At 35.1% G+C, this 20,059-nt stretch overlaps 1 protein-coding gene across 3 annotated transcripts in view; it reads right to left on the bottom strand.

Annotated features, from left to right (window-relative positions):
- Positions 1 to 20,059, bottom strand: part of Polr3H (RNA polymerase III subunit H) — a 245,335-nt gene that overhangs the window by 11,043 nt on the left and 214,233 nt on the right. For all 3 annotated transcript variants that reach the window (XM_090407537.1, XM_090407535.1, XM_090407536.1), the window contains exons 5-6: positions 12,233 to 12,296; positions 4,321 to 4,407 (exon numbers count right to left, since the gene is read on the bottom strand). In XM_090407537.1, the coding sequence (XP_090263663.1) occupies positions 4,321 to 4,407; positions 12,233 to 12,296 (151 nt within the window). The remainder of the gene's footprint in view (positions 1 to 4,320; positions 4,408 to 12,232; positions 12,297 to 20,059) is intronic.

Genomic DNA, 20,059 nt, shown 5'->3' with positions numbered 1-20,059 from the left:
CGATTTGGAAAAGGCATATGACAAGGTGCCAAGAGAGAAGCTATTCAATATGTTACAGTTATATGGTGTCGATGGGGCTTTATATCAAGCAATACTTAGTCTTTATTTGAGTTGTAAGTCAGCAGTTAGAATTGAAGGAAGTACAGGAAGATGGTTTAATGTTAAATCTGGTGTGAGACAAGGATGTACATTATCCCCTCTGTTATTCATTATCTATATGGATCACATTATGAAGGAAAGTGGTATTAAACATGATATCAAAATCGGAGATGTTAATGTCAGCTCTTTGGTTTATGCAGATGATGTTATACTTCTAAATAAATCCGCTCCAAGTCTGCAAGATTCTCGGACTAAATTGAATAACTGTTGTAATAGATATGGTATGAAGGTCAGCATTAAAAAGACAAAGACAATGAAAATTAGCAGAATCATTAAAAATGTCAACTGTGTTGTGAATGGAGAACCTGTTTAACAAGTAAAACATTTCAGCTACTTAGGCACGATTTTTAGTTAAGATGGTAAATTAAATATAGAAATAGACAACAGAATCAGCAAAGCTGGTATCTTGGGAAGTCAACTGAATAAATTCATATGGAATAAGAGAGAAATTAGTCGGAACACTAAATTAGCTGTATACAAGACAGTGTTCAAGCCAGTTTTAACCTATGGATCTGAGAGCTGGGTCAGAAGTAAAACACTTGACCAAAGACTAGAGAGCGCAGATATGAGAGTCCTGAGAAAGATTATAGGCATGAACAGATGGCATCAATGGCAATATCATATTAAAAACGAGGAAATTAGGAAAGAACTAGACATTGTCAGCATCCGGGAATGCGTTAGCAAAGCTAATCTCAGGTGGTATGGTCACTTAAACAGAATGGGCGAGGAAAAATTTGCAAAACAAGTGTTCTTTGCCAGGTTGGCAGCAAAATGATCCAGAGGAAGACCAATATATAGGTGGATTGATACAGTACAAAGTGCCTTAGACGATAGGAATATAAGATCTGATAATGTTGGAGTCTTGACAAGTAACAGATAAGGAAAGAACAACTATAATCAGGATAAGGAAAGAACAACTATAATATTCAACACTAAAAATAAAAAAAACTTCACGAACGACAAGTAATTTCAAATAGATGTGGGTAAACATAAAAAAAGAGAAATTGACCACAAAGACATTTGTGTTGATAGTCTACAGAAGATTCTACTAAGGAAGGAACAGAGAAATTTTACAAATCATTAGAGAAGGAGCCTGACAAAGAAAAAATTGATCCTCGTTGCAGATCCAAACAGCAGAGTAGTCAATATTTTGGGAAAATTTGAAGAAAAGTGTAAAGTTAAAAATAATGGTAAGTATCTGCTAGCTTTCTGTTCAGGACAAGAAATAAGTACATTTCATTAACTATGTCATTGTTCACAATGGCGTTTTCATGGGAATTGCAATAGTCAATATAAAACTATTTGTGCAGTATAAAAATGAATTTAATGTTAGCCGGCCTGGCTGGTCGAGTGGTTAGCGTATCTGCTCCCCAGCCAAAAGGTTGTGGGTTCAAATCCTGCTGTGGGTGTGTCTGTGAAAATACTAGTGATGGTGGTGGGAGGTAAATGGCATTGGTGTAGATGATGGTATTTGCAGTCCATTGTAGTTGGTGGAGCAGAGAGTTGTAGAGTAGATACTTTCCCTCAATGAGTCTTTGGACTCCCTGGAGGTATCACGTAATAATAATAATAATATTCAAAAGAAAATCTGTACAAAAATAAAAAAATAAATAAAAAATTATGGGATATAAAGGCAACTGATGTGAAGTCAAGAGGATCTCTTAGTCATAAAGATAGTTCACAGCTTTGTTTGCTCACACTTGGATAAAGGATTAAACAAGAATATAACTTCCTTTGTAACCAGGGGAGCTTAATGGTCAAAACTGTATAACTGAGAGGAAATCTCCACATAGCCTTTAAAGGAATGCAGAGAACCGACTAGGGCTTCTGACCAAATGTCCAATCTTCACATTCTCATGGTGCACCCTGTTGGGTATCTACCTGGATACTGAACGAACGAGGATGGGCTGGCAATTTGGGATTTAGCCAACCAAATTGTATTCTTATTGGAGATGTCAGAATTGGAGATGTTAACGTCAGCTCTTTGCTTTATGCGAACAATGTTATACTTCTGAATAAATCCGCTACAAGTTTGCAAGATTCCCTGACTAAATTGAATAACTGTTGTAATAGATATGGTATGAAGGTCAGCATTAAAAAGACAAAGACAATGAAAATAGGTAGAATTGTTGAAAATGTCAACTGTGTTGTGAACGGGGAACTTGTGGAACAAGTAAAACATTTCAGCTACTTGGGCATGATTTTTTGTGAAGATGGTAAATTAAATATGGAAATAGACAACAGAATTAACAAAGCTAGTATGGTAGGAAGTCAACTGAATAAATTCATATGGAATAAGAGAGAAATTAGCTGGACTAAATTAGCTGTATACAAGACAGTGTTCAAACCAGTTTTAACTTATGGATCTGAGAGCTGGTCAGAAGTAAAACACTTGACCAAAGACTAGAGACCGCAGATATGAGAATCCTGAGAAAGATTAGAGGTGTGAAGAGATTGCATCAATGGCAATATCATATTAAAAACGAGGATATTAGGAAAAAACTTGACACTGTCAGCATTCAGGAATGCATTAGCAGAGCTAATCTCAGGTGGTATGGTCATTTAAACAGAATGGGCAAGGAAAGATTAGGAAAACAAGTGTTCTCTGCCAGGTTGGCAGGAAAATGACACAGATGAAGACCAAGATATAGGAGGATTGATAAGGTAAAAAGTGCCTTAGAAGACAGAAATACAAGATCTGATAATATTGGAGTCTTGACAAGTAATGCACTGATCTGGAGGAAAATTGTAGATAGGAAGTTAGTAATGATGTAAATTTTTCATGTAGTACTATCATATCCTGTATATCCCTTGAGGGACATGGCAGGAATTTGATGATGATGATGATTGTAACCAAGTGAAAACACTTTCTTTAATTATCTCTTCCATGGTTGCGTTTCCTTTTACTTGCCACTTAGCAGAAAATTTCTCTCAGATCGCGCTTGGTCTGTTCAACTAACTTCTTTTCTTAGCCTAATTTCTCTTGATGGACTTGGCACCACCTTTCATATGATGATATATCCACAACATGTTCTTTTTTATGCATCTCTCACTTTAAAGTACTTTCATACATTTAACTCCCATGTAATTTATCCTCCTAATTCTGGGGATAAAGTCAGATATAGTCTTTCACGTACCTTCTAACTAGTTCCCAAGTACCACTGATTCCTCTATCAAGCAGTTTCTATAGCTAAGATAGTTTTTCCCAGGGTCTTTCTGGTCCATGACATGATACTGGTCCTTAAAACGTCTGCAGAAAATGTAAAAATTCAAATGTGGCATATGAGTTGTAAATCTACAAAATCAAGCTATAAATGATAACTAAAATGAAATGTCAGAAATGTGCAACTATTGTTTGTTCAAGGTTAACGTAAGCTTATGCACACAGAAAATCTACTTAATCCTTGCCATTATCTAATCAGTATCAGACACCAGTAAAAATAGCAGATATTTTTTGTCTGGTATTACAAATCTACTTATTCAAGCAAACTACTTACACACATGCATACAAAAATGTATATAGGTAATATATAGGCCATTATTTCCCATTATTGGGAAATAATGGGCTAGGGCTAGTACTACTTCATTCTGCCTTGTCAGCTTATCATAATCACCTACCTCCATTGTGCCTTGTTGTACTGTATGTCCCTTTCAATCAGAACTCTCACATGATTTGTTGCTTGATCAACTCAAAACTGCTTGCTCACTTAACTAATTAGAGGCAAAAGTCACCTCATTTATAGAGAGAGAAATACTGCTCAAGATATTTATCGTTCAGTTACTCTAAAAATTCTCTTTCCCTACTCTTGCATGCTTTCTTCATCCATAATGATAGGTCTCCATGCATCCATGTTTTAATTTTTTTTTTGTTTTTGTTTGTAACATTACAATACTTGTATATGACTTTACACTGAATTGCCTAGTATTCCATAATGCACAACATACTTCCTTTCGGACATGTATATGCTTTGCATTATGAGAACAACCACTAACAAGACTGGTTTGACTTTTATCGAGATCTCATCAGTGTGAGCTTAACCCATGTAGATACTGAGTTGCTGTCTGCAGATGCAAAATACAAGAAAAATAAGTTCTACAGTAAAGATTTATTTCTGGAATTCTTTTTTTAGGCATCATGTGTTTTAAACTATTTTCTCTTACCTGATTTGCTCACCTAGATCCATATGCAGATCATGTTTTTCATTTTCTCCTTCATATTCCCAAATCCACAGCTGTTCTGCTTCATCACTTAATGAACATCAAGGAAAAACTCTTATTTTGTATTTCTTCTCTAAAAAACAAACATGCAAACAAGGACTTTCCAGATAAATTTAAGACTATTAGATCTGCTTTGCAAAAATACATTTATATTAAACACAATAAATGAAGGCTGTAAATACAAGTGATGAAAGCAAATATAAACACAGGCATACAACCATACAACTGAATGCATTTAAAGTTCACTTACTTCCACTTTACATTTCAAGATGTATCCTCATTACAGTATGGATATCCACATCTTTATATAAAAATTTTGTAAAAAGCATTTAAAAAAAATTTTTTTTTATGGCAATCCCATCCAGGAGCAGTTTAACTTATAGGCCATTAACACTGTGGGAAGCAAGAAGATACATTAGATTTGAAGACCTGCAGATTGTACTCTTTAGGAAATAAATAAGAAGGAAGACTTCCAAAAGATGGCAGTAGAAGAATGAATGAAGGACAATTTGTTCTATAAATTTGAAACTGAACTGTGAATGGAATTATCAATGCCAATCCTGATAAACAATGTCCATGGAAATATTTGTAGAAAATGCAAACAGCAGAAAAAGAACATCTGTGAAAGAGAGTTAACTAATATTTAAGGAATTGACAGCGTATGCTAGAAATATAGATTAAATAAACTTTAATATATACATTCCGATATTTCGGCGAACGTCACGTTGCCATCTTCTTGGGAACTTACTAAAAGACACGTGCACACAAGTACTAATAACAGCAAATGAGACTGAAGCTAGGAAGCTAGCGTTTCCTAAAGTCCTGATGGTGCCCCTTGGCGGGCTATATTGGTAGTTCTTGGCCTTTGGGCTGAAGTTCTTCTGATAAAAGTTTCCCAAATGTGGGGCAGTTTCATGCATCCAAATTTGTTGAGGTTTGGCATGTTCCTAAGGGCCGAGGCTGATTCCATGAATAGTCTTTCATACTTGAACTTGCTGCGGTGTATTACTGTGGCTTTCTTCCATCTTATTCTGTGGCGAGTATCCAGAGCGTGGTCTGCAAGCCCAGAGTGGCTGTACTGGTAAAATCGGATGTAATCCTTGTGTTCTGAGATTCTGATATTTGCTGTCCTGCCTGTTTGGCCAAAGTAGGACAGTTTACAGCTGCAAGGGACCTGGTATACACCAGGTAGGTCTAGGGGAAGTGGTTGGTCTTTGGTGGAGCGGATAAGGGATGCCAGTTTTCTATGTGGTCTGTAACAAGTGGTCAAGTCATGTTTTTTTAGGATTTTTTTGATTTTTTCCGAGGTGCCTCTGATATAGGGAATCGTGATAGATTTAGAGTAATCTTTTTTGTGAAGGGGAGGGGGTGGTGGGTTGTGGATAACTGGGTTAAGTATTTTTTGGATTTTTTGGAGGGGGTAGCCGTTGGCTGAGAAAGTGTCACGGATGTGATTTAGTTCAGTGGTTAGGGCTTGATCATTAGAACAGATTATTTTTGCCCTGTTGAATAATGTTTTAATAACTCCATATTGTTGTGAGGGGGGTGGTGGGATTGTTGGTGAATGTATCTGCCTGTATGGGTGGGTTTTCTATAAACTGAGAAAACCAAGGTTCCATCAGGTTGGCAGGTGACTAGTGTGTCTAGGAAGGGGGAGGTTATTGTTTTCCTCTTTTTCCAGGGTGAATTTGATTCTAGGGTGTTGGTTGTTCAAGTGTGTTAGGAAGGAGAGGAGTGAATCCGGGCCATGTGGCCAAATAGCGAAAACATCATCAATGTAGCGAAGCCATATGGTAGGTTTTTGTGGGGCTGAGTTTAAGGCTTTCTCTTCAAACATCTCCATGAAGAAGTTGGCCAAGGGTGGGGAAAGTGGTGAACCCATGGCTGTCCCCGCTATCTGTTTGTAGAATTTTTCCTGCCAAACGAAATAGCCCGAGTTCATTGTAAACTGAAATAGGGCTGAGATATCGGGAGGAAATTTAGCTTGGATTAGCTCTAAGGTTTCTTTGAGGGGGACATTCGTGAATAGGGAGGAGACATCAAAACTGACCATTATGTCATTATGTTGGAGTGTAAGGTTTTCTATACTGGCTTTGAAGTGGGCTGAGTTTTTTATGTGTGATGGTGTATTGCCAGTATAGTGTGAGAGCGCTTTGAAACTGATGCATGAAACTGCCCCAAATTTGGGAAACTTTTATCAGAAGAACTTAAGCCCAAAGGCCAAGAACTACCAATATAGCCCGCCAAGGGGCACCATCAGGACTTTAGGAAACGCTAGCTTCCTAGCTTCAGTCTCATTTGCTGTTATTAGTACTTGTGTGCACGTGTCTTTTAGTAAGTTCCCAAGAAGATGGCAACGTGACGTTCGCCGAAATATCGGAATGTATATATTAAAGTTTATTTAATCTATATTTCTAGCATACGCTGTCAATTCCTTAAATATTAGTTATCATGTCTAACCAGCGTATAAGCCTCTCAACAAGAAGAATGTGAAAGAGAGTGGACTACATTAGTGAGAGAGGTGTCATTAATCAACCTAATTGCTCTCTTCTGTACTAAGTATTTCTGTACCGTTCCAACTATGAGAAGAGAATTCAATGGTTGGATGGATTTGTAGTGTATTAAGCAGACCCTCTCCTAGCATTTGCAGGATGAGGAGACTATGAATATAATTTACCACAACAATTACATATCCTGGGGCAAGAGTACAAATGGAAAAACATATATCATATGTCACACTGTTTAAAAGTTATAAATCAAGCTAACAAACTGTTAAATCAAATAATTTCTATCCTCCTAACTTGACAAACACTTTCATAATGACAAAAAAAAAAAAAAAAATGTAAAAGCTATAGTTTTTTATATGAGTGAAAGCTGGAAAATATCAAAGATGACTGAATTTAATTATTATTGCGCAAGTCTGGGTATTCCGTTGATGGGTCAGCAATGTTTGGATGAGTAGTAAAATAAAGACATACATAATTGTCGGCCTGGTTGGCCAAGTGGTTAGCGTATTTGCTCTCCAGCCAAAGGGCCATGGATTCGAATCCTCTCGTGGGCATGGATGTTTGTGAAAATATTAGTGGTGGTGGTCGGCAGTAGATGCCGTTGGAGTAGATCGGGGCTGTCCAAAACAAGGCCGTGGGCTATATGCGACCAGTAGCATGATTCTGTGCAGCCCGCATGTGGGTTTTGATTTTCACGAGCGAAAAAAGAAAATAACAATTTGAACCGAATGCGTATTAGATATTTTAATTCTATCACTAATCAATAATCTTGATGTTGGTTATTTTATTTGGGGTTTTTATATCACTATATACCCACATGTTTTTCAAATATTAGATGTGTCCAAGTAGTGTTTTACAGTGTTTTGTTCTAATGCTTATGCTCTGGGCGCTCATGGAGAACGAGAGCACGCGATTAGTGCGCAATTAGTGATGTTCATTTGTTCAGATATCGAGCTTGTGTCACTGCTACTCACTAAATTACTAGATATGCATTGGATGTGGCCCGCAAATAAATTTTTTTTAATGCAGCCTTCGGATTACCTAAGATTGGACAGCTTTGGTGTAAATGATGAAGGTACTTGCGGTTGGTGGAGACGGAGAGTTGTAGAGTTGGTACCCTTCTTCGATGAGTCTTTAGACTCCCTGGAGGTGTTATGTAATAATAATAATAATTCATAAATTATTATATATGCATTCCATGAAATTTAGTTTTTCCAAAATATTGAGTCTGAATATTTAATTTTTTTTCTTCTTATTTAAGATTTGTGTGTGTGTGTGTGTGTGTGTGTGTGTGTGTGAGATATGTAATATTTGGGTACTCTACAGTGCAGGGCTTAGAGTAGGTGCCCTTCTTGTCCAGATCTAAGGGTGGGGCTGGTGTTTACAGCATACAGAGGTAAAGCAACACTTTGAACAAAACAGAAAATCTAATTTTTTGGAGGAGGTAATATTTGAAATATGTTTATGCCAAGAGAGATTTCAGATAATCCCAAGAAGAGAAATCTTGCCTTGTCAAAGTATGGATGTTCTAAAGGAAGACTAGAAGAAAAGGGTAATTTTTTTGCACGAAAAAAAAAAAAAAACATGACTGCATATAAAATGAAATGAACAAGGTTATCAAAACCCACTGAATAATGGTATGCAGATCACAATTTAAGATAGCAAAAGTTGATATTCTGCAAGTTTGGTGATTTATGTTGGTGATTCTGGAAGTTTTAGTGTTTTGGTGTTTTAGTGTACTGCAATCCTCTGTCAGATGAGACAGAGGATTGCAGTACACACATTTCAGTCAACTGGAAAACATCATTCATATAAGGAAGGCAAGTAGATTTTTCCCAACACTAGCTGCAATGTTTGAGGATAAAGATATATCCACCATCACAAGTGCATTAAGACAGAAAGCTGGCAACTCAGTTGCAGAAGACAGGAGGCAGACCATTATGACAGATTACTTAACATACCTTTGTGCTACACCTGATTAAATGAATTAGAGATCATCATCAAATTACTGATACCTTCAGGGAGTGTACAGGATGTTATTGTAGTACTACACAAAAAGGTTAGATCATTCCTAACTTCCTTAGTCTTCTGAGCACTTTTTAGTAAAACAATCCACCAAGATCTTGGTCTTCTTCTGGGTTGTTTTCCTCTCTTTCCTGTCATCCTGGAAAAGCACTTGTTTTGCTAACTATTCCTCTTCCATTCTGTTTAAATGATCCCATACCACCTAAGGTTAGCTCTGTTAATGCATTCCTGAATGCTAACAATGTCACATTCTTTGTTAATATCCTCATTTTTAACATGATACTGCCATTGATGTCATTTGGTTACTCTTCTAATCTTTCTCAGAATTCTCATATCAGTGATATTCAGTCTTTGATCAAAGTATTTATTTCTAACCCAGCTCTCAGATCCATACGTTAAAACTGGCTTTGTATATAGCTATTTTAGTGTTTTCATTATTTCCTCTTATTCCATATAAATTTATTAAGTGGACTTCCTATCTATCATACCAGCTTTGCTAATTCTGTTGGCTATTTCCAAATTTAATTGGCCAACTTCAGGATGTAGGTGATGTTTCCAACATTTCAGTCTATTTTCATTGTATTTGTCTCCTTATTGTGGATTTTGATACCAAATTTATCACAACAATTATTCAATTTAGTTAGGAAATTCTACAGACTTATAGAGGATTTCTGCAATAATACTTGCAACTTGAGAATACCTGAGAATAATATTTGCAACGTTGATATTCGGTTGAATGTCACTTTCCTTCATAACGTGATCCATGTAGATGATGCATGATAGTGAAGATAACTCTATAATTCCTCTATAATTTTCACTGGATGTGAAAATTATAGAGGAATTTCCATACTGAGAGTTCCTGGTAAGATTTATGCAAGTATACTTGAGAAAAGGTTAAGAAAAATTGTGGAAGAAAAGCTTGCAGAAGAACAATCTGGATTCAGGTCAATATAAGTTGTCAGGATCATATTTTCATTGAGACAAATAGTTGAGAAATCATGGGAATATAACAAGAATCTGTATTGAAATTTTATAGTCTGAACAAGGCATATGACAAGGTGCCAATAAAAGAGCTGCTCAAAATGCTACATTTATATGATATGTATGGGACATTATATCAAGCATATGAGACAAGGATGCACATATTTGATCAAGATGATCAACTATTTGTCTCAGTGAAAATATGATCCTGACAACTTATATTGACCTGAATCCAGATTGTTCTTCTGCAAGCTTTTCTTCCACAATTTTTCTTAACCTTTTCTCAAGTATACTTGCATAAATCTTACCAGGAACTTTCAGTATGGAAATTCCTCTATAATTTTCACATCCAGTTTTATTTCCCTTTATACTATGAGAGTCCTATTCCAATCATCTGGAATTTGACCTGGAGACCAAGCTTTCTGAATTATGTAAGTGTAGCCACTGTAAAACTTTTATAACCTCTATAATTGAGCATTTATGGTCAAATACCATCCATTTCGGCTGCCTTTCCACATTTTATGTATCCTTAAATTTAGTTAAAATCTGATTTGAAATGAAATTAGACAGATATTCTCTCCAGTTCTGGTCATGTTTACCTATCATTTACTTATCACCTACAAGGGTGGTCTGAAAAGTTCTTGTCCTCGATCACAGATACTATCGGCAAGATTATTTTTTTAAGTTGGAACATCTGTCATAGGCATCTATGTGACACTGCAAGTCATTCTATCAAGTTGGTTGTTTTATACAGTGTCTGAAGCAAAAGTGTTGTCTGTATCCCTTGAAATGGATAAAATTGAGTATCATATCGTTATCGATATGATACTCAATTCAGTTCAGTTATAAATTTCTATGTTCAGTTATAAATTTCGTTCAGTTATAAATTTCTTTGTAAAAGAAGATTTAATGCCAAAAGAAATTCATTCAATGACAAAAGAAGTTCATAAAAGTTTATGGGCACTCTTCTAATTCGTTTTTGACAATTAAGAAATGGGCTGCTGAGGTTAAACATGGCCGTACCAGCTTTCAAGATGATCCACGTGAAGGATGTCCAAAAATTGTAATAACACCAGAAATCATTGATCAAGTGCACGATATAGTATTGGATGACCGGCAGGTCATAGTGCATGAAACTGCTGAGACTATAGGCATTTCAAAGAATGTGTAGGATATATTTTACATGAAGAATTGCAAATGAAAAAGCTTTGTGCAAGAGGGATGCTGCGCTTGCTCACAGCAGATCAAAAACGCACTCTCATGAAAATCTGTGAACAGTGCTTGGAGCGTTTTATCAAGAATAAAACTGATTTTGTGTGTCGATTTATTATTGTGAATGAGACTTGGATTCACCATTACACACAAGAATCCAAACAGCAGTCAAAACAGCGGACAGAAGCCGGTTGTTCAGCACCAAAGAAGACAAAGTCGGTTTCAGCAGGAAAGGTCATGGCATAGGTGTTTTGGGATGCTAAAGGCATTTTGTTTATTAATTATTTAGAAAAGGGTAAAACAATAACCGGGATATATTATTCCGATCTTTTAACCAGACTAGACAAAAAAATTCATGAGAAAAGACCTGGTTTGCAGAAGAAAAAAATTATCTTTCATCAGGACAATGCACCTGCCCAGAAAGGTGTTTTTGGCAATGGGAAAATTAAGGGATCTGCACTATGAATTGTTGGAACATCCCCCCTATTCCCCAGATTTGGCTCCCTCGGACTTCTATCTCTTCCCAAAACTAAAACTCTTCCTCACTGGTCAGCGTTTTTCTTTGAATCGAGAGGTGATTGCAGCTATAGAGGGGTATTTTGCAGATCTTACTGAGAACACTACAGGGATGGGATAATGGCACTGGAATAAATGTATTAGTCTTAAGGGATATTATGTTGAAAAATAAAAATAATTTTGAAATTATAAATTCGTTTTTTCATTGTTAGGCCCAGAACTTTTCAGACCACCCTCGTATGTAATAATTTACTGGTTTAATATCAGAGAATATAAAATTTCATCATTTGATGTAGTCCAATATGGCATATCTGGTAGGTTTTCTGGGGAATTTCATTTCTGCACTGTCATTCATTTTTCATCTCTCTCTCTCTCTCTCTTTTATGATTAATTTATATATATATATATATAAGTAAAATTTTGCAAATACCATTAAGTAATAATTAAGTTCATTACAATAAGTATGTTGTTATATCCTCCAAAGAAAGTCAAAATACATGTATACTAAAATTTTCATGTCATAATATAGTCTTCATTTTAACACATTTCATTGAATTTTAATATCCAAATTTAAGGTTATACACACATAAAACTGTAATGGCAAAAGAGGATACAATCTTGATGGATGCTGTAGTGAGTCTGGAGGAATAATGATATCATCAAAGAATCCTAGAGAAACTAGAAAAAAAAAAAAAAAAAAAATATATATATATATACAGGGTGTTCGGGATAAATTTGACATATTTATAATTAATTATATTTTTCCGTAAGTTACATGTATTAACACACACTTCTCTTCATTTAAAAGTTTGGACCCTTCTTCATTCATATACAAGATGTCAGAAAGGATGGATAGCTGGAACCCACCTGAATCATGGAAGTGAATAACTTGTATCATGATGATTCGTGCCCGCCATCAAAATAAGGATATTACGACTGCTGCCCAATGCTCCCTGAATACAGTAAAAACAATCAGGCATGAACTAGAGACTTGCAATGGTGACTACGAGGATGTAGCAAGAAGAAAGATCCCTAGCAGACGATCTGATTGCGTTCGTACAGCAGAATTCCTCGCAAATCTGCAGGAACAGGTGTTGAAGAACCCTGGCATTGGAATTCGGGCTTTGTTCGTGGAGTTGCTAACTGTAGTCAAGCCCTGGATAACAAGGGTAGCCAATGGTAGGCCGTATGTATGGCAGCAGGATTCGGCCCCTTGCCACACCTCTGGGAAAACTCAAAAATGGTTGTCTGAAAATTTCTACGACTTCACCAGTCCAAATGTTTGGCCTCCAAACTCCCCAGACCTTAACCCCATGGATTATTTTGTATGGGGCGCAGTTGAAAAAGACACCAATCGCACTTCCAGTAATACAAAAGCCCAGTTAATGGATAAAATTAAAACAGTTTTTGCGGCCCTTCCCAGGGAGACTGTAGCATCAGCTTGTTCGAGGTTCCGAAGCAGAATTGAAGCTGTGATCGATGCTAATGGTGGTTATTTTGAGTAAATCTTGTTGATAATTAACTCTGCCTGTAATGTTTTTTTGTCAATTCATTAAATTTAATAGATACAAAGAAGATTTTCTTTTTCCTTACGAAACTGTCAAATTTATCCCGAACACCCTGTATATATATGTGGCGAATAGTCATTAAATCTATTTTTTGAAATATATATATATATATATATATATATATCAGGAAATAAAAAAATTTAATACTAAATTTATCTGAATAAATAAACCTACTAAAAACAATTGTGAATTACACTCTTTATAACTCAAGGATTTATCACTTATAGAAATAAAGCAGTTGTGGTGTTCACATCAATCTTTGATTTAATCCTTTTTTTTTTCAATACACTTTATTAAATGTTCCATTTTTATTTTTTTTTTCAATCTTCTCCAAATTAATGGAAAAAGTTATCAACAGCCAAATTCTTCACTACCTACAAGTTCACCAATTAATCAGCGACCACCTTACGCTGTATGGTTTCTACAACCCAGATCCACAGCTAATCTTTTAGTCTACATCACTAACTACTGGACTTGTGTCATGAAAAGGTTTGGATAAATGTATACTTATTTTTGAAAGTTTTTTCACTTATTTATACTATAAATTAAATATGCCAAGAAATTATATTCTTGGTTTCATCCTTTATCCAAGTGTAAGCAATGTGAAGTAACTTCACAACTGGGCTACTTCTAGACAGAAGCTAATGACTTCACATCAATTGCCTTGGTATCTCATAATGCAAAGCACATATCGTTACGGACAAGTATAATGTTATGCATTATAGGTTGAGTCACTACTCAGACCAGTTTTGACCTTTATTGAGGTGAAAAAATAAAGGGATGCTCATTATAGGCCTACAATATCTCTTAATGCTGATAGTATTAAGAGAAAGAAATGACAGACACAGCATGAAAGATAAAGAAAAGGACTCGGCTCTTTTATATCATCATATAGTCAAAGGCTATTAGTTATCCTTTTTCACCAATCTCATGCAGATGAAACAACCAAAAGACTAATTGAAACTAAAGTGCAAAGATGACCAATACCCAGATGGTTAGCTGTATCTGAGTTAACTGCCTTGAGTTGGCCTTTTCTGCCTAAGAGTGCTCTCCAGTCATCTCTGCAATTTTGACCATAAGACCACATTGAATTAAGAGGATGGAACCATTTAAAAAACCTCTCACAGTAAAAATAGACAGAATTTTATCACCCCCTGGTGAATATAATGTGGGTGGTGTACACCACCTAGTCAAAAATTTGATATCTCCGAATGCTTCTTTCTAAATACAAAAATCATCTCACTGAACAATAAAATTTCCACAATACAATATTATAAAGCATTTGTATGTCATATTGCTGGTTTTCAAATCCATGTTTCTTTCTAATCTTCCATAAATTGTACTTTAATTCATTAATTATAAAACTCAAAATTTTCTTCTCATTGCTGACAGATGGTCTGGATGGAATGCCAAACATTACATAATCTGTTCCAAATATGCAGGACAAATGGGCAGCTATAGAATGCATATTCTATAGCTGCCCAAATAGCAACAGATGTCACAGATTGAATCTCCGATGTTAAAGTACCTCCATTTGATAGTATTAACTGGAAGGCGACCGTATGCAATTCTGCAAGCAATCCTTCCTGTTAGGATATCCTTTGGAACTTCATTAAGTTATGAAACAAAGTGTTGTTGTCAGTACCCAACTGTGGAAGTTTGTGGCAAAAGAGATTAAAGATTTCTTTATACCAAATTTTACTTTTTTTTTGAATGGAAAGAATGTCAATGCCAGAATGTTGTAGCAGTCTTAGAATTAAGCACAGAATGTTGTAGTATTCAGGAACAAAATCAGCTTTTGGACCTTTATAATCATTTACCCCAAACAGGAACAGACGATACCCAAGTAGTACTGGAAAAGGTCTGCACATGTCTGATTGGTCTGCAATATTTTATGGATTTTTGAAGCTTTATTGCTTAAATGACAGAATTTTAAGACTGGAAGCCCAAATCCTTCATGCTTCTTTGACAGTTAAAGAAATTCCTTTTTAACTTCTTGGTATCAGCTGGACTAAAATAATTGCCCAGGCTTAGTATATAATTCTAATCTCAGGTGGTATGGTCACTTTAAACAGAATGGGAGCAAGGAAAGATTAGCAAAACAAGTGTTCTTTGGCATGTTGACAGGAAAAAGACCCATAGAAAGACTCAGATAGGTGGAATGATACGGTAAAAAGTACCTTAGAAGATAGAAATATAAGATCTGATATTGTTGGAGTCTTGACAGGTAACAGATTGATTTGGAGGAAAATTGTAGATAGGAAGTTGGTAATGATGTAAATTTTTCATGTAGTACTATCATATCCTGTACATCCCTTGAGAGTACATGTCAGGAATTTGATGATGATAGTATATAACTGTTTTTCTCTAGCTTCTGTGATGCCTGTAATATATTATTGAATGATATAATCACGTAATCACAAGAAAGATATTTATTTAACCAAATATTTCGGTCTGGAAATAGCAGACCATCGTCGGTGGTATTACAAGAACAGTTTAAAAAATATACAAGCTAGAATACTAACAATAGATCGTTGAAATTAGAACATGCCGCGTGATGTTATATCACTAAGTATGAAACGAAATATTTTGAAGTAGAAACATGATTGAATTTGCTATTTAAAAAAAAAAAAAAAAAAAAAAAAAAAAATTAATGAGTAATCTTGATTAGGCTTTCCCAGATTTTTGATATAGATATGCAGTCATTACGATTCAGGTTGGGATGATGGAGCAAGGCCTCCACGCTTTCCTTGAACAGACGTTCGAACCTATAACGCGATCTATGTAAGAGGCGCGTTTTGGACCAAAGGATGCTGTGGTCAGTTTCAATCCCGTGTTGAGCCAAACCAGACTTTTCAGGTTTATTGTGAAGAATGGATGATTGATGTTCTTGGATTCTTTTTTCAAGAGAACGTCCAGTCTGTCCAAAGTAAGAGAGATCACAGTTGCAAGGAATTTGATAAACTCCAGGAAGAGATAAAGTTGAGCGTTTGTCTTTAGGAGAAGGAAAATGAGAAGACAATTTGTTAATAGGAGAATACGTAGCTGTTAAATCATATTTCTTCAAAATTCTTGCGATAGGTTCTGAAATATCGGAGATATAAGGAATAGGTACTCGACGTATGAAACGTCGAGTACCTATTCTAAATATTTCGTTTCACTAAGTATGAAACGAAATATTTTGAAGTAGAAACATGATTGAATTTGCTATTTAAAAAAAAAAAAAAAAAAAAAAAAAAAAAAATTAATGAGTAATCTTGATTAGGCTTTCCCAGATTTTTGATATAGATATGCAGTCATTACGATTCAGGTTGGGATGATGGAGCAAGGCCTCCACGCTTTCCTTGAACAGACGTTCGAACCTATAACGCGATTGAATAAATTGTAAATTATTGTAAATATTGTAAATATTTGTCAAGATTGTAAATATATCCGGACGTCCTTTGACTAAAAGCGAAACCCTCATCCTTTCAAAAGGACATGATTTTTCTATTGTTCCAAATAAAATACCATATCTAGATTTCCTAGTTAACATTGAAAGGAATCTTAATCATCTAACCAGCGATAAAGCTAATGCTCTTCGCCTAGAAGTCGCTTCTTCTCTACTTAAGGCTAAACTTCCTCCTTCTAACATATCTCCTTCTGAAATGAAATCTTTACAGTCCTTGAGAAAAAATAATCACCTCATTATCACTAAAGCTGACAAGGGAAAAGCAACAGTAGTTATGGACTCAGTAAATTACAGAAGAAAACTTTCTCTTTTGCTTCGAGATCGCTCCACATATCAAGAAATTGATTATAATCCAACCAACAGACAACTAAAGAAATTAAATTCTCTCCTTGATGAAGTCATCAGTTTGGATAAAGACACAATTGAAAGACTTAAAACTCATTTTGCAAGACCTCCTAGATTCTATGGCCTTCCAAAAATCCATAAGATTGACTATCCTCTTCGTCCAATAGTAGATTGCATTGATTCTCCTACTTACCGTATAGCCAAATATCTAGCTAAATTACTGAAATCTTACATTGGCAACTCGAGTTCTTTTTTAAAAAACTCCTCAGATTTCTTAGAAAAATTAAAAGATATCTCATTACAACCTACAGATCTTATGGTTAGTTTTGAAATAGAATCTTTATACACCAATGTACCTCTTAAGGAAACTTTAAAACTACTTGCTGACATCTTTCCTCAAGATATTATAAAACTATTCAATTTCGTTATACATTCTGGTTATTTCATATGTCAAAACAAATTTTATAGCCAAGTAGAAGGAACAGCCATGGGAAGTCCTCTTTCTCCAGCTTTAGCCAACTTTTATTTAGAACATTTAGAAAAAGTCCTCTTCACATCTAGTTTCCCTTTACCATCTTTTTGGGTAAGATATATAGATGACATATTTGCTATTTGGCCTCACAGTAAAAACACTTTATCTTCCTTTTTAAACAGTATTAATTCCTTACATCATCGCATAAAGTTTACTATGGAATTAGAAGAAAACAACCAGTTATCTTTTTTAGACGTTCTCCTCATCCGATCATCTTCAAATATTCTTACAACTACAGTATACAGGAAACCAACATTCACAGGTCGTTATATTCTGAAAGAATCAGCCCATCATCCATGTCATAAAACAGGAATTATAAAATGTCTCATCAAAAGAGCCAAAACTAATTGTTCTACTTTTGATTATCTACAGAAAGAACTTTCTACTATCCAGCAACACATGAAACTCATAGGCTTTTCTGAAAAATGTATTCAACGTCTTCTTACATCTTATAATCCTCCACAAAACAACAAAGATTCAATACGTCGAGTACCTATTCCTTATATCTCCGGTATTTCAGAACCTATCGCAAGAATTTTGAAGAAATATGATTTAACAGCTACGTATTCTCCTATTAACAAATTGTCTTCTCATTTTCCTTCTCCTAAAGACAAACGCTCAACTTTATCTCTTCCTGGAGTTTATCAAATTCCTTGCAACTGTGATCTCTCTTACTTTGGACAGACTGGACGTTCTCTTGAAAAAAGAATCCAAGAACATCAATCATCCATTCTTCACAATAAACCTGAAAAGTCTGGTTTGGCTCAACACGGGATTGAAACTGACCACAGCATCCTTTGGTCCAAAACGCGCCTCTTACATAGATCGCGTTATAGGTTCGAACGTCTGTTCAAGGAAAGCATGGAGGCCTTGCTCCATCATCCCAACCTGAATCGTAATGACTGCATATCTATATCAAAAATCTGGGAAAGCCTAATCAAGATTACTCATTATTTTTTATTTTATTTTATTTTTTTTTTTTAAATAGCAAATTCAATCATGTTTCTACTTCAAAATATTTCGTTTCATACTTAGTGATATAACATCACGCGGCATGTTCTAATTTCAACGATCTATTGTTAGTATTCTAGCTTGTATATTTTTTAAACTGTTCTTGTAATACCACCGACGATGGTCTGCTATTTCCAGACCGAAATATTTGGTTAAATAAATATCTTTCTTGTGATTACGTGATTATATCATTCAGTCTTATGTCGCAAGTATCCTTAAAACAACAAATGTAATATATTATGTACAACTGAGCAGGGAAGATTACGGTTTTGAGTACTATGGCTTTAGAAGAAAAGGAAAGTGGCCCTATTTTCCAGTCTTCTAAGGTTTCAATGTTCTTGTATATAAATTCTTGATGATAATGAGGAGTTTTCTTGTAGGGGTTAGTCCAAAAGGAATGCCTCCAAGATCCAACTTTCCAAAGACTCAATTTTGTCTTGTCTGCATTAGTAGTTAATCCACTGATCTTGCTGAAAAAAAAAAAAGATATATGTGAAATAATTATCCTTCAAAGTGCCAACTACATCAATGGCATATGCTAATGTTGGATTCTGATTATATAGAGACTGGAGCAATTATTATTTGTTTCAGAATCCAACATGATCTTCCATCACATAGGCTAGACTTGTAATATTATTTAATGTAATTCACTTGTTAATAATTTAATATTCATATAACTACTTTTAATTTTATCTAATATTTAATTAATTAATCAAAGACATATGTATTAATAATGAAAAGACTGTATTAAATATTATTAAGCTATTTTATTCATTACTATATTAATATTATAAGAACTTATTTGATAATTTAACTGCGCATTAATTGAAATGTAAATATTCTTTATTTATTCCTATTTGTAGAAGTTTAGTGTTATGCAATACCTCAATTTTATTATATTTTGTTTGGTTGTCATGGAGACATATGTAAGTGAGCGAGCACGTTTTTGGAACAGAACGTGAGAAGGTTTATTGAAAAGAGTTTTAGTAAAAAGAGATCACGAGAACAATTTAGGCGGGAAGAAAGGATATATAAGCGATGAACGCTGAAATTATAGGGGAATCAAGAGAGAGAGAGAGGAGAGGATTGGCATTAGGTTGAAATCGGGGCATTCGGCATTCGGGAATCACAGTGTGATAATAGCGAGTCGGCAAGTCACTCAAGCAGCTAATAAAGTCTACTAGTCGAGAAGCAGTTAGCTAATAAGTTGTAGAATAACAATTATAGCTACGGAAAACAGCTGAGAGACTATTAATTAGACTAGCGATACTTGAATTGAGATATAATTTCAGGGCCGACCTGTCAAGGACACACAGAATCTTGAAATAAAGCATCGAGTAGTAGAGGATTCTCTACTACTCGATGCTTTAGTAGTAGAGGAATAGTAGAGAAGCATCGAATTTTACAGCCACTACTAGAGAATAGTAGAGGCTGTAAAAATTGAAATTTACCGTTAGCTGTGTTTGGAATTGTAGTGTCTAAAGAATTAATTGAATGCCGGAAGAGTGAATAACTGTGCATATGAAACCTCAAG

Source organism: Typopeltis vanoorti, chromosome 17, assembly GCF_054136105.1.
Source record: "Typopeltis vanoorti isolate ZY-2024b chromosome 17, IOZ_Tvanoo_1.0, whole genome shotgun sequence".
Classification (NCBI taxonomy): Eukaryota; Metazoa; Arthropoda; class Arachnida; order Uropygi; family Thelyphonidae; genus Typopeltis; species Typopeltis vanoorti.
This window is presented reverse-complemented; position numbering and strand designations above follow the sequence as displayed.